At 42.7% G+C, this 15,534-nt stretch overlaps 1 protein-coding gene across 2 annotated transcripts in view; it reads right to left on the bottom strand.

Annotated features, from left to right (window-relative positions):
• Positions 1-6,717: 6,717 nt before the first annotated feature.
• The window catches only part of DDX3X (DEAD-box helicase 3 X-linked), a 17,376-nt gene continuing 8,559 nt past the window's right edge, over positions 6,718-15,534 (bottom strand). For both annotated transcript variants that reach the window (XM_066314053.1, XM_066314054.1), the window contains 13 exons: positions 14,637-14,780; positions 14,446-14,545; positions 13,790-13,925; positions 13,351-13,436; positions 12,639-12,737; positions 12,403-12,563; positions 12,073-12,217; positions 11,815-11,959; positions 11,319-11,500; positions 11,110-11,227; positions 10,534-10,690; positions 9,540-9,667; positions 6,718-9,240 (listed from right to left, as the gene is read on the bottom strand). In XM_066314053.1, coding sequence (XP_066170150.1) covers positions 9,158-9,240; positions 9,540-9,667; positions 10,534-10,690; positions 11,110-11,227; positions 11,319-11,500; positions 11,815-11,959; positions 12,073-12,217; positions 12,403-12,563; positions 12,639-12,737; positions 13,351-13,436; positions 13,790-13,925; positions 14,446-14,545; positions 14,637-14,780 — 1,684 coding nt within the window. In that variant the 3' untranslated portion in view covers positions 6,718-9,157. The remainder of the gene's footprint in view (positions 9,241-9,539; positions 9,668-10,533; positions 10,691-11,109; positions 11,228-11,318; positions 11,501-11,814; positions 11,960-12,072; positions 12,218-12,402; positions 12,564-12,638; positions 12,738-13,350; positions 13,437-13,789; positions 13,926-14,445; positions 14,546-14,636; positions 14,781-15,534) is intronic.

Raw genomic sequence — 15,534 nt, 5'->3', positions numbered from 1 at the left:
GTAAATAGCAAGGCCAAAAAGGGTCCCTGCTACTCACTGGAGCTAAAATAAAGTTCTTCTTGTCAGGAAGAACTCCCACACAGGAGCCCTGAACCTGCAGCACCCAAGGCTGAAGTGATGACAGGCACTAGAGACGCTGAGTCACGCTGTGACAAAGAAAATGGTGTCACACACTGATATGAAGTGACCACAGATCTGGACAGCAGCTGTTCAACAGAACTGTTCTGTGGCTGTTAGAAAATGCTGATACTTCAAAAAACATAAGGTGGGGACATTGTGAAAACTGGTTCAGAATTGTCAAAATGTCATTTCTTTAAAAGGGTATGTTTGGAGAATTGAATTTAGAAACTGAAACCATTTCACTGCAATTTTTAATATAGGAAGCAGTAGAAAAAAGCCCAAAGCTATCAAACAACTCAAACTTTATGTTACATCAAAGGCATGCTATTTTGATCTGTATTGGCAAGGAGGAAAAACTTTAATTTTAAGTTGAAAGATTCCATGGAAAAGGAAAATCATTTCATGCAGGTCTAATTTTAATAACACAGCATGCTCTAGTAAACAAAATTAAATATAAAATTTAAATAGAAACCAGCCTCTTCCTCATTTTGGAGGTTTATCAGTCACTGCATTCTTGTTATTGGTAAAATAATAGTATAAAAAACCAAACCACTGTATCTTCCCCTGAACTGATGAGAATTCAAATACCAAGTAGTTCATAAAGCAGTTTTTGCAGACTACATGCACATTTGACAGCCATATCCATTTACAGTTCTGCCAGCTACTGCTTTGGCCTGAAAGAATTCAATGACCCAGCAGAGCTATGTTTAAATAACCCACAGCAACAATTCTGCTGATAAAAGCCTTGCACAGCCATAGTCCTGCAGCTATTACTTATCAGATGCTGCCTGAGCAGCCCTGCAAACTGCTCCTCCAGAAGTAGGCCTGTGGGAGCAGGAACATCGGGGAAACAACAGTATGGATGATTTCTAACTTTTGAGAAGGCAGGCAGAGCTCTGAAATTACCCAAACCAAGCAGAGGCTGCAATTTGGGGAAAAAAAGGAAGGGTTACCTGGTTCAGAAGGATGAGAGCAGGTCTTTGGGACTCAGAGGAAAGTGTAAGTTCCTGGACTTACTAGAGAGTGTCAGGGAAGACAGAAGGAAAACAAAATAGTTTCAAGTGGGACAAATGGCACAAACACACAGCAGTAAATGACTGGTGGTCCCCAGCTCCATGGCTGGCAATTAACACCCTACCTACACACTGATGGATATAAAACCAAGCACAGCAGTAATTTCTAACCATAGAGAATGTGGTGACTGCAAATAAAAAACTACTCCAACAGCCAAGGTTGACTGCACCACAAAAAAGAATTTGGGTTTCCAATTGAACCATCTGTGTGGAAACACATTCCTTGTCCCTAAACCTAATTTATAATTAATTCATGCAATTCTTGGTAAGTCTTAACCTAAACTGCTTTCAGATGGTTCCATTGCTGCAACTCCCATTTCCAATCAAATGCCTTCAGCACAAGAATTGAAGCTGAGGTCTACAGCCTGTCCATGTGCGCTTCACTTAAAAAAGAGATTAGACTTCTAAACTAAAAGCTGTGCCAATAATTTTAAAAGTACTGGTCAGAGCAGTATGATCCTTTCCTGACACGGGAGGGAGACTCCAGTACCCAAACTAAAAAGCATGATTTCATGATTTGACCTCTGGTGCATCCCAGAGTCTCCACTGAGTTAACAAGGCCCTGGAGAAGTGACTGCTGTTATCAGACAGACATTTTTTGAGCATACATCAACAACCAAAGCTGCCCTGATGCTTCCAGCTTGTTAAGACTTTCATAATCCTACAGCACAGCCCAGGACACAGAATTCAGCAGGGCACTGCAAGGTTCAACTCTGCTACGAGTTTTGGGGATGCTGTCATGGACTGTAGCACTGAAAGCTGCCACCAACCAGTCTGTGTGGGGCTCCTGTCAAGGGCATTTCAAAGTCACAATTCACTCCTTTAAGAACCTCAGAGTTAAGATCTTAAGAGTTTTATAGCAAGTGAAGCAAAAGTAAATCACTCTGGTGCTAAACCAAAGAGCAGCAGCAGAAAACCTCCTAAAACCCTGGTGACCACCACAAGGCTCATCCTGCATGAGAAACTCTGATTCCAAGGGAGTTGTTACTGAAGGGTAACAAGTCCCAAGGCACAGGCAGTGGCTGCAGGCTGAGTGGAAGTTCCCATGCTATGACCAGGAGCCTGGGCTGCTCCCAGATCCCCAGGTCATCGTGAGAGGAAGCTGATGTTTGTGCTGCCAGAGCAACATGGGGTCACTCACTCAGAGGAGAGCTGGGCTTCCACTCTTAACTCAGCCACTGGCCTCTTGCTTGGCTGTTCTGTCACCCCATTTCCTGGCAAGGCTGACCTCCTTCTTAAAACTTGGCTGAGATTTACTCCAGAGAAGTTCTGCAGAAGCACCAGTGCTTGCAACGAGCCCATCATTTTAATTTATCCACACAAAATAGGCAAGTACTTGAGTCCCTGTAGGAATTTTCATAAAGCCTAATTACCAGATTCCTCAGCTGTTTAAGGAGCTGAGGATGCATCCTTCCTCAGACCAGCTGATACAGTTAGAAAATTCAGCCAAGCTTTCAAGTACATGATCCCCCTATGTTTGTAGACTCACACAACTCAATTAATTACAGTCTTTTCACCCAGAGAGTCCTGGGCACATCTTCTTCATGCATAAATGGAGAGCGCTGAAAAAGATCAGCAATGTGGTACTCTGTTTCCATAAGCCAGCTCTCAGCTCTGAAATGTTTTTGTATTTCTTTAGAGAACACTTCCCTTAACCTACATCTAATCTCTGACTAAGCTCAGCACACCAGTGGTATTTAACAAACAGCTCCCATTAAGATTCCCAGTCCACTTAATTTCTGGCTGTTCCTTCTTTGTAAATAACCCTGAGCAATTGTTTCCCTTGCTGCACAAAAAATGCTTTCAGTCATGAGCCTCTGAGATCTCAAGTGCCATCAGAAGCAATGTTTGTTTTGACTGCAAGAAGAAACAAGTATGTACAAAAAAACCTAAAAAAACCAAACCAAAACAACAACAACAAAAAAGAAAACTAAACAACGGAAGCTGGGTTAGAAAGAACAAGGGTAAATATTTGAGAAATGCTATCAGAAATCTCATTTCTCTCTTGTTAGAGTAGAGTAATCAAGGAATATACCAGGGTGTCCCATGCTCTTACCAGGTTGTCATTTTTTAGGCTGAATCTACCTGAAAAATTACTGGTTTCAAGTAGAACCTAGAAATCCCAGCTGAGATGGCAGGTGAGATTGGATGTTGGTGCAGCAATTGCTGATTGAGAAAGTTCATGTCTTTACACTGACAGGATGAACAAGAGACAAACAGAACAGTTGCAGCATGAAGATGTGACTGACCCCAGGTAACCCAGAGCAGCAGCACAGCTGGGAGCAGACGCTTTGTATCTTTGCCAAACCTTCTATTCTGCTTCCTTTTCAAATTTATCGCTACTCCTTTCCCAGTGAGTCATCAACTGACGGAGATTAGACAAACTCTTTAGCCACTGAAAAAAACCCTGGTAATCAGGTCCCACCTTGAAGCAACAGTTTCATTTTCTGCACTGATTATCTACGCACGTAATGCCAACAACTTGCATTGTACTTCAGCCTTCCCTGCAAAGCCTGTAGTCCCTATGACCCTCGAAGACAAACTCCAGTTTGCACGAAAGTCCAGTGGGAGCAAAGCTTTCATCACACCAAATACGTAATTTGATGCCAGCGCTGTATCGAAACCTGCACAGATCATTAATCATGCTCAGCACAGTGTAATCTGTGCTCTGAAGACACTGAATGTTTATTTGAACCATGCAATTCCTTTAGCAGCAATATTTTTTGCTAACAAAAATGGTGAATTTCTCCTGAAGTGGCAGGACAAAGAGCAAACTAGGATGCAGCTTTGAGCAGGATTTCAATTGTTTACAAAAACTCTCTGGGGAGATGCAGTACTCTTAATGATTAAATATACAGCAGAATTTGTTTATCTCAAAGGGACAGGCCAGACTTGTAGATCCATAGCACTGACAGCTTTTCCAGACCTTCCCTAAATAATGCCAGGAAAGAGCTAAGGACAGCAGCAGAGGAACTCCCACCACTTACACTTTTCCTAGTCTTGGCTCTGCTGCAGGCCTGCCTCATTAACCACCAGCAGGTGACTTCAGCTTGTTCAGTGTCATCTTTCTGTGGGCACAGGATAATTACACAAACCACTTCCCACTTCCTGGGACTATTTACATGACTGCTACCCACGAGCAATGTTATGCACAAGGCCACTGATTCCATGAAGCAACCAGCCAAGGGGCTGACGGAACCAGACAGGATCTGCACTGCTGTTTTCTGACACAAAGTGGTAACCCAAGACAGAAAATGCAGAATGCAACAGTCACCTCAACAGCCCTGGCAATCTGCCCCTCAAAAGCAATCCACTTATAAACTGTGAGGTTGTTTTGAGTGCTGGTGCTCCAGCCAGGTTCGCTGAAGGGGCAGAGCTCTCAGCACAGCAGGAGCCACACTCCAGACCCGACCTTTGCTCCCCTCACCTAAGAATGAGCACTAGCACCCGGGATTAGTAACTCGACGGGGCCTCTGGTAACTGGCTGCAGACTATTTTCATGAACACATTGATCAATATGAGCAACAGTGAACACTGCACTGGATGAGGATTTACAGACTTGGAAGGCTACAGACACACAGCTTTAACGAGGTTCATAGGGCAACCTTTGGCTGCCACAGCCTCAGCAGCGCCCTGCTTGTGCAAGCTGCCTTTCCTGTACTCAATCCTCACACTGAGCAAACAGAAACCAAGTTACTCTGGTAACCCCACTGCTCTCTCCACTTCCATGAACTCCACACTAGGACATCAATCCAAGTCCCTCCCAACCCTATCATCACAAATAGTTCCAAGACCTCTCCTATCTCCACGGGTGACCTCACTGGCAAACCAAGAGCAGAATTTACAATCTTCCTGCCATAACCTCTGCCGTTGTTGGCACATGCACAAAGACTGACTTTACTGCACGTTTTGAAGGCCTCACACAACAAAGCTTCACAAAGACAAATCAATAACCATTTTTACCATTTAACTTCACAGCCTTTTTCTTTACAGTTTAGGATGTCTTGCCCACCTCTTCCCTAGTCTTTTCCTCATTTACTGTGAGGAAAACTTTACTGCCCAGTATGCCAAGAACTACTGAAATACACAGTTCCACCTCTGTGGGAACACGCTCTGTGCTTCTCTTACCCCAGTAGCTTTGATGTGTCAAGACTCCTCATCTCTGCCATTTCCCCAGCCTAACTTCCATCTCCAGAGATAAACAGCTTCCTCCAGCCTGTAGGAAGAATCTTCCTGAGGATGAGACTCCTTCCTTCGGTTTTCACTCACTCTGTGCCCACTACTGCCTGACATTAGCCCTTCCACCACCTTTGCAAGCCCCAGTGCAGAGTTGCTCACAGTCCTGTGCTCCTGTGGGTTTGGCTGCCAAAAGGGCCCTCTGCCGCTCCTGCACTCTGCCAGGGACAAACCTAAAGCACCAGGTGCAAATCTTGACACTCAAAGCTGGAGCTCCAGATTCCACAGACCACCTCCACAACACACATGCCCCTTGGCGTATCCGTCTAACTGTGATTCTAGTATTTCTACAGAGACACAGGGGAGGGAAAACTGCCTTTGGAAGATCAAGTGCATGTTGCACATCCAGGGACATCGCATGACAACACAAAGCCCTGCATGATGAGGTTGATAATTAATGCAAGTCTAAAGCAGGTAAATTTAGTGTGGTCCACAGTCAGTGTGCTCAAGGCAGGTGCTCCAGTAAGCTATCCTGGGGATCAGTCATCTGCATCCTTTCCAATATTCTCCCAGGTCCATACACAGTACTGGACTGCTGGTGTAGATTTTACTTTCCATACGGATCCAGGATTGCAGGGGCACCTCACACCTTTACTAGTCCTTACCCCATGCCATTCACCTGCATCATACTTTTATGGATCAGAGGTCCCAGGTATTACCTTTTTCACCCCCCCACCCTCTTCCTCACTCACCAAGAAATCACAAATTTCTAGAAGTTTCAGCACCCAACTTGAAACCAAGGGTCTTTCTAAATCACTTTCTCTGAAATGAAGCAAGTTTATCTCACTTCAAAGAAACTGGAAACACCTGCATCTATTCCTTCCACTCTATTCTCCTGGATATCCCAGTATTTCACCTAATTTTGGCTTCTCAATACCTAGAACAAGGAACAGGTATGACACCAGAACTTAAAGCTCTACAAGGCACTCCTGTAAAACTCAGACAACTGTGAGGTGAAGTCCTGAGCAGTAAGGGGCTGAGGAGCCAAGCCTGACTTCACAAGGCTTAATTAGGTTGTTACAGCCGAAGTTGGTTCCCCTAATGAACAATCCCAGGTGGTTTCTCGTCCTCTGTCCCACTCTGCTCTGCTGGCACCTCTGATACTTGCAGGATGGGCCACGGGCCATTTTAGATTCCTTCAGCTACAGCCCTGAGCCTGGCTGCCATCTGTCACCACACTGACGTGTGCCACACTAGAGTCACCTGCTTCCAGAGCTGCACATGAATGAGACTGCTGGGGCTACAGAGCTCATAAACCAGGAGTGACGCTTCACAAATGAGTAGACTGTGCAGTTCAACTTTTTTATTTTAATAAAATCAAGAATATGCACAGCACATGCAGTGCTAGCATCTAAACTAATACAATAAGCAATTCTAAACCTACAGTGACTTGAAGTTCAATTTTCACATTCAGCAAGTTTAAATCCATTCTTGCATATTGGTTTGAATCCTTGTATCTGAACTGAAAATATTGCTGGCTGATAAAACTTGCTAAAATGCACAAGTCACTGATTATGCCAATACAACAAAGATAACCACATGTTTGAGGATTGCAATGTGCCAGACATTCACTGAAAAAAAAAAACCACACAACTAAACAAAACTCACGCAACAAACATCTGAGAATCTGGACACTTCACATCAGTGTTTAGAAGTGTTTCATAAATATCTTAAGACAAGTGTATCAAAACCTTGGCATGTTTAATTTTAAGTTGCCAATTTTTGTTTTACTATCAGAAAGTTATGGCTATACTGCCAATGCCGGGTCTGCTTAATTTGACTTAAGAGTTTAATATGACTTAAACATTAAAAGCTCACACTACCCCGAAATATATAATTTCACGCATACGGTGACATTCAACATTCAAGTGCCAGTGTTTTTGTACTGTCTTTTGGTCAAGTTTCTTTAAACTTTCAAAGAATCACTTTTAGGCTTACAAAAATAAATATTTGTCAAAAATGTTCAATAAATATTACACAAAACTAGCAGCAAAAAGTATCTAGAAATCTGTCGTGTGCAAATAGTTTTCTTCCCAGCTATCATTCCCATGGTCCCAAATAAGTTTTAGAATCTATTTCCTTCTCCTTAAACAAGCTGCGTTCAATCTCCAAGAGACAAAATAAGATTGGAAGTTAAGGACACGCACACAAGACATATATAAAATTCTCTGAATGTGCAATAAAAGAAGTATTTTGTAAAAAGTTATGGGCAAAATGTACAAGGGCCTAAACCTAGACTTGAAATAGCACCATAACAAATGACCTCAATACTGTCAAGTGCACCTACTTAATAAAAGTTTTAGAACAAGGCACAATACACTTGAAAAAATCTATTGCACTTTAGGAGATTTTTGCCATTTTCCTATGCCACTGTAGATTAGTTGTTAAATGCTCTGGCCGCAAAGTTAGCACAGAAATTCCAAGTGGCAGAGGCAATTTTCTGGTGGACAATACTTATCTTTGGCCAGATTTAGCATAACAGACTATAAATACAATGGAAACCTATGCAACTAAAACTGACTAAAACTGCACTTTAATAGCAGAATTGAAACCTTGTGCAGTTTATGTACATTTCCAACCTCTGTGATCTCAGGTTTGTTTGTTACTCTTCTGGAGCCATTTTACAAAGTCTACAGTAAGCCAGTTTAACATCTCCACGCAGCTTGAACAGAGTAATGTGAATCTGCATTAAAATAAAGCCTGCTGCATAATTCTTCCTGTTCATACCCTCTTGACCAAAAAACATCAACACTAGCATGCGTTATTAGACCAAAAATTCAGTCAGGCCCTTAAGGAGGACCAATCACTGCCATGGTCAGCCATTCTACCATTTCAATTTCATATGGCAGGCATTTTTAAAAAGTCTAAATAGATGAATTCTCCTAAAAACTATTTCAAGTTATCAGACCTTTAAACGTTCCCTGTAATGTTCTGCCCACATTTGGCTAGCTCACATTAATGATCTGCCTAAATATTGAAAAAGGAATTGCTGTATTTACTTGCATTAACTTCAAAAACAGTGCTTTTAATGTATGCATGTATCCATACATCATCTCATCATGACTGGAATGGCTTATTAAAGGCTATCAGGTTCTAAGTACCTATCCAGGATAGAGTGAGCAAATCAGAACTTTAACTTAGTACAGTTTTGCCACATTAGAAACTAATTGCATTGATATGCTTCAAGATGTTTTATTTTTCAAATCTGCAGATACCAAAAGCCCTAATGCAGGCTACCGCATAAGTTTTTCTTTGTAATATTATGGATGAATCAGTGATTCCTGTTAAAGTTGTATCACACCTGTGTGCCAAGGTTTGATTTTAGCCCAAGTTCAGTAATTTTTATTTTGTCAAAACAATTGATATCTTGAGCATTACTGAGCCAACAGGACATCAAAATAAAAGTTGTCTAAAGTTAAAGGCACAGTACATTAACAAACAAATGATCCTCAGTCACAAAATTATAAATGCAGTTTCTGGGTAGGGATGGGTGGGAGGGGAGTTAATCCTGACTACAGCAATAAGAGTCTTCAAAACCACCTTCGAGATAGGGCTACTTGTTCCTTTATTTCCATCTTGTGACCTTGAGCTCCCTTAAAAAAAATTTCAGTGGAGAATCACAGCTGGTAATGTACTGCGAGTTCTTGAAGCTACACAAGGTATAGTCTGGCTAAGTTACATGTGGTTTCCATATTAGCTTGTTTGGTGGGGTATCTGCTGCAAGCAGATCAGTTGCCCCACCAGTCCACCCCCTGGGAGTTATAGTTTCCTCCATATCCATCACTGTTGTAGAAGCCTCCATAACCACCACCTATGAAAGGCAAGAGAAAGTGATGCTTAATTAACTCTAAAGATTTGCACCTTCACAACAAGAAAACAACCCAGGCATCTGCCATCTATTAAAGACACCCCACCCAGCAGGACTGTCAAATGCACATTAATACTGGAAAGGCAGGTAGCGTCAAACCATCCGTCAGGTAACCTGCACTGGCCTAGATCCAAGCAGGCTGCTGAGACTGCACGACAAGCACCAGATGATCTCTTATTCCAACATCACACCCAGTCTGAGCCCAGCAAGCCTTGCAGGTGTACCTGCCCAGCCCCTCTCACCTCCGAAGCCTCTGCTGCCGCTCCCGCCGCTGCGGCTGCTGGTGGACCGGCTGCTGCTGGAGCTGCTGCTGCCAAAGCCGCTGCTCGTCCGGTAGTCCCTGGCCCCGAAGCCTCCGCTGAACCGACTGCTGCAGGGGGCACAACAGACACTGGCCTCAGACAGCTGCCATTTTAAGCACTGCACGCTCAGACTCACATACCCTGACTCTCTGTACCAACCACAGCCGGCCAACAGCCACTGCTGAGGGTGAGCACACCTTATAAGCATCCCAATGCTACCTGGAAAGATTTGATTCAGTGAAATCTCTGCCTCACGAGATTTCCAACCCTTAGTGTTTACAGTGTTTACATTATGCATCTATGACTCTCTCTCATGATGTACAAGATCAGTATTATACTGCAAAATGGGAAAAAAAAAAAAAAAACAAAAAAAAAAAAAAAAAAAAACAAAACAAAACAAAAAAAACCCCACACCAAATCCAATGTGGTTGGATCGTGTTAACTATGTTACCTGTTCTCTCATCCTGTCCCTGTAAGCCAGTAAACAAAGATTTGTACTACCATGTTTTAGGTTTCCACTGCAGAATGTTTTACAAGTGGCCTCACGCCTGCGTTCCTTTCTCTTTGTTTCATTAGGAGGCATTACGTTACTTTCTCCTAAACATCAAAACAGCTGCTTTAAGGTATATCTCTTGCACAGGCATTTCTGTGTTTTACAGCTGCTTTTACAGTTCTAAAATGGTTTTTGATAACATCCTTTTATCTCAGCTGTATCTAGCTGCCTGCTTAAGAGGAAAGAGGTCTTATGTGTTAACTGCCTTATGAATAGACAGAACAAAACCAGACAGACACTGTCTGTCACCTTTGCACACACCAAGCTCAGCTTATACTGCACTTACCATGCTCTAACTATATTTTCTGAGTCCAAGAGCAATCACAGAACTGTCTCTCAATGGACTGAATACACACTTCTAGCCAAAGCTGTGCCTCTTACCTCTTGGATCGCCCACGGCTCCCTCCTCCTTTGTGATGCTGTTCATATGCCATGTTCTCCAGCCAAGATGGTACTTCTTGCTTAGCCTCCACAAGGAGATCAAGCAAGTCCTTTGTAATGTTTATGTTCCTCTCATTGAAGAATGAAGTGGCAAGACCTGAAGTAGACAGTCAGTTTTAGTTACACACAATCCAAGTACACCACAGCACTTAAACCCATTCCATGCTCCAGTTCCTTACAGATAAGCCTGAGAACACTAGAATTACTTAAAGAGAAAGCTCTTTGAGAGCATTACTCCACCACAGCTAGTCACAAAATCATGTTTACTGACAAAATACAGAAGACACCGGGCTTTACATGTAGTAAGAGAGCCTTTTGATGGCACTAAGAACATTCTCCAAAGGAATTGGTAGATTTTCCACAGTGGCTTGACAGCAGTGACCAGCTTTTGGTCACAGAGGGCAGCTCACAGGCTTCTCTCAAGTATTCAATCGAAATTTATTACTCAGCCAATACAACTGCTCCTGTCAACTTAGGTATGAAGTGCTGTCTGTGAAAACCCCAGGTCATACTTACCAAGGTTTCCTACACGGCCTGTACGACCAATACGATGTACGTACTCCTCAATGTCACTTGGCAAGTCGAAGTTTATGACATGCTTTACATTTGAGATATCCAGCCCTCTTGCTGCTACCTGGTGGTTAAAGAATTCCATCAAATCTTAGTAAGACTCCACAGGTCAAGAAATAGATTCACATGCCCGAGGTTTTACAGATTCCACTTACTGCTGTGGCCACAAGAATGGGGCTCTTGCCAGAGCGGAACTGGTGCAGTGCCTCCTCTCTGTCCCTCTGGGAACGATCTCCGTGGATACTTGTACAGGCATACCCTTCGTGGTACAGGAAGTCCTCAAGTGCATCTGCCCCCTTTTTAGTTTCCACGAACACCAGAGTCAAGGAATCTTTACCTAAAAAAAAAAATTCAAGCCCAGGTCAGCAAAAGAAAAGCTGCACAGATAGATACAGATTCCATGACTTGTTAATAGGCAGGTTCAATTCTCTGCCTGTTTACTCCAAAGTAACATCACTGGGAACCTCTCCTCATTTTGCATTAACAGACATGCTTACATTAACTTAACATCGGCAGCACTGCAACACATTCACTGCTTATCAACAAAATACCCTTTCATTCACCTAATCAATAGAAATTCTTATTGCTTGAGTCATCAGATCTGCCTATTCTGAATATTGCCTCATTTGCTTATCTGCAGGTGTTCTTTACCTGTGGCATTTAGCAGGTCAAGCAGGAACGATCGTTTGTCTGGCTCTTCCACCCATACTACTTTCTGTGTGATGTTCTCAGATGTAGAACCTACTCTGCCAACAGCCAAGAATATGTATTCATCGAGGAAGTCACGAGCAAGCATCTAAAAAAGGGGAGAAAAAATAATCACAATCAAGTAATACTTTTCCCTCCTTCCAAAGATGAAATTTCTTTGGTCTTATGAGCTGCTCAAGTATTTAAACTCTTGTTAAGTACCTGGATTTCCTTAGGGAAAGTAGCACTGAACATCATGGTGTGACGAACCCCCTTTGGTGGCATAGTATCCTGTTCAACAATTCGACGAATTTGAGGTTCGAACCCCATATCAAGCATTCTGTCAGCTTCATCAAGGACTAGGTACCTAAACAGCAGTAAAAAACCTTCTTCAGAACATTTTTCTGTAAGCTGTGCTCTTGCACAAGCCAGTCTGCACTGGCTTACAAGTTCTCAACTAGACATTTAGACTGTCCAAAAGCTACTATCTGAGGTTCTTAACTGCACCCCACTCTAAGTCATTTGTTCACAGACAAGCAACACTTCACTTACTTGCAGAAATCCAGCCCAATCTTTCCCCTCTCCATCATATCAACCAGTCGTCCTGGAGTTGCTACGAGCAAGTGACATCCCCGTTCCAAGTCACGGATCTGCTGGCCAATGTCTGCACCACCATATACAACACACGGGCGAACTCTGGAGCGGTATGCAAACTGTAAAACAAAGTAAGTTAGCTCCAAGAAAAATTCTCTTTGAGACATGTTGTAACAATAAACTGTTAGCTTTACCTTTCTGGCTTCCTCATAGATCTGCACCGCCAATTCTCTAGTGGGAGCCAAGACCAGTGAGATTGGATATTGCTTACGGCGCCCATACCTCCCATTCTCCTGAAGAAAACAACAACCTTGGCATGAGCATCCAAAACACAAACGGAAAGAGAAAAGCTACTACAGATAATATTTAAGACAAGTCACCAAGTTTAAGAAAGACAAAGCATGACTAAGTCAATTTGAGCACGGCCTCTGAAGACAGCCCTATTAAAGCACCCGAAGTTTAGCTGTGGGTTACTATGGCAACAGCTGCACAATCCTGGTCTCTACAAGAAGCACTGTGATACTAAACTTTAGCAGGAGAGAAGTAACCAGTTACTCCCTATTGCAAAATTACTACAACATAGAAGCGTGACCAAGTTGCTTTTTGTAGCAACGGACATATCTTTTAAACTTAGGCAACAAAAAAACCACTCATTAAAAAAAAATTTGGACAGTTACTCATACAACTCTTCAGTAGGAAAAAAAGTAATCCACAGCCTATATTTTTTAAGGGAAACACCTGAAGTCTTCTTGAAGTTGAGATGCTTGCCTATCATATCCAAAATGACAACATTTAATATCACTTGTTGTGTGCAGTAGCACACATCAGCTCATGTGCTGAGGGAAAAAACCCCAAACCTATCACACTGGTCATCACTCTTCCAGGACTGGGTATTTGAATACTTGCCTTCATTGCTCTCAAGGCATCACCAGGGCCATCTGCATATATCTGGCTCAGTATTGGTAGAAGAAATGCAGCTGTCTTCCCAGACCCTAGTAGAATACAAGCCAGTATTATTAGGAGTTACTATCAACTACAGCACTAATCCTGTATAAGCAGCATCCCCATTGGAATATTGGAATATGGCTGCTACTTGTGGCACTGGAGCACCCTCAGCACCCCAAAACCCTGAAGCAGATGTGGTTTAAGACATGAACATGTCTTAGGACACAGTAAATCCGGTCAGGTCACATCTAAAGCAGATGCAAGACTAAAGCTAATTAGCTTCCAACACACACACACACAATTGTTTCAGTACACTCTGCACAGGAGGTTCTACCTCTTAACCTGCAGTAATACAAGACCCCACGTCTACTGTGAGTAAGCAGCAGAGTTATTAACTTACCTGTCTGAGCACAGGCCATTAAGTCTCTCTTTTCTTTAATAATAGGTATTGCATGTTTCTGGACTGGAGTAGGACGGGTGTAGCGTGTGAGTTCAATATTTCCCATTATAATTTCTCCCATGTCAACATCACTGAACTGTGAGATATTTAAAAGGAGTAACATCAGAATCCTTCCCTTCAACCACCATGTAACACAACACTCAGTTTAACAAGTCATTTCTAAGGTAGCTCTTGTTTCAGCCCTTCATATAGAACTTTCCTATAAAGTTTAGAGAGTGACACAGGCACTTAGTCCAGTTTTCTAAGCAATTCTTAAAAGCCAGCCAAGCCTGAAGCACGGACTGCATTAAAACATACACTGTGCATAGTCTAACACTACCTATGCCTTAGCAGTTACTCCCAAATCAGCATCTTTAAAGAACTTCCACTCCTTCACAGGTTCACTGTTTAAAAAGTAAGCTACGAATGTTAAATGAAAAAGCTTAAAAAAATTCTTCCATTAGTTCATCATATGCAACCTTTTTCTGCAAAACAGCTTAGCTGTAGGTAGGGAAACAATTTTTCCTTTCCTCCCTAAACTCCAGATATCAGACATCAAGCTACCCATGCAAACTATTAGATATATTAGCAAAACAGACTTTTAAAAAAAAACTTACACTTTCAATATGTGGAGGACAGTTGCTGCCTGTTGCTTCAACAGGAATATCATCATATTTCTCAAAGTTAATGCCAGTATTGCTTCCTGAAAAGAGTTCCCTAAAAACAAAAGAGGAAAGTATTTTTACTTGCTGGAATCCTCAAATGACCCCTCCACCCCCCCATGAATGGGCACCATTCCAGGACTTACTGCTCCAGGCGTTCACTTGGGGGGAGAGGCTTTGACCAGTCATCCTCGTCTGATTTGTCACACCAGCGGCTGTTCCCACCACCACGGTCAAATCTGCCGAAGCCACTCCGGTCATAGTCCCCTCCTCTGCCACGCTCTTCGTATCTAAACACAGCACAACAATCAGACCGCCCTTCCCAGGCAACAGAGGGGGTCTGACATGCAGAATCAAAGCAGTATATGCTCTGTGTATCACATACACACAGCTGTGGAACAATTCAAAATCACCAGGTTATCTACACTCGCTTCCTGACCTAAGAACAGAAATTAGTCCTGGCCATCAGACCAGGTCGCATTTTTCTCTGTCAGACAGGAGAGTTTGTAGTGATTTCAGAGCTCAGCTTAGCTTAGCCCAGTCAATTTTGTATCACCAATTTTATTTGATTGCGAATAAAAAATGTTAACAGCCATCTACCAGTGGAGCTGCAATCCAAGCTGCTCAGTCATTGCGATTTCTTTGTAGGGAGCACTGTTTAAACCTCCTAAGCAGCATTATTTTGTATTCCCCCCACCCTTTCATCTGCCTCATTCTACATAGGTCTCCCATGTCCAGACAAAACCCTCCAGTGCCGCAATTTGCTCTTTTATTCCCCCACCACACATGTGACCAAATACCTCCAATTATGTCACATAACTACTTCATAAAGAGGGAGCTCACCTGTATTACTGACTTGGAAAGAAGGTGGAAGAAATCCTTACCTCAACTGTTTAGCTTTTGGCCTGGTAAATCATGTTTGAGAAAAGTCTGGATACAGGACTAGGTCAGCTTTACTAAGTAGTCGGTAAAGGTCACTCTCACCACACTTGTGCATACAACGCATGATGTGTGTAAGACTGATCAAGTAAGGTAGAGAACCTG

This window comes from Sylvia atricapilla, chromosome 2, assembly GCF_009819655.1.
Source record: "Sylvia atricapilla isolate bSylAtr1 chromosome 2, bSylAtr1.pri, whole genome shotgun sequence".
Taxonomy (NCBI): Eukaryota; Metazoa; Chordata; class Aves; order Passeriformes; family Sylviidae; genus Sylvia; species Sylvia atricapilla.
This window is presented reverse-complemented; position numbering and strand designations above follow the sequence as displayed.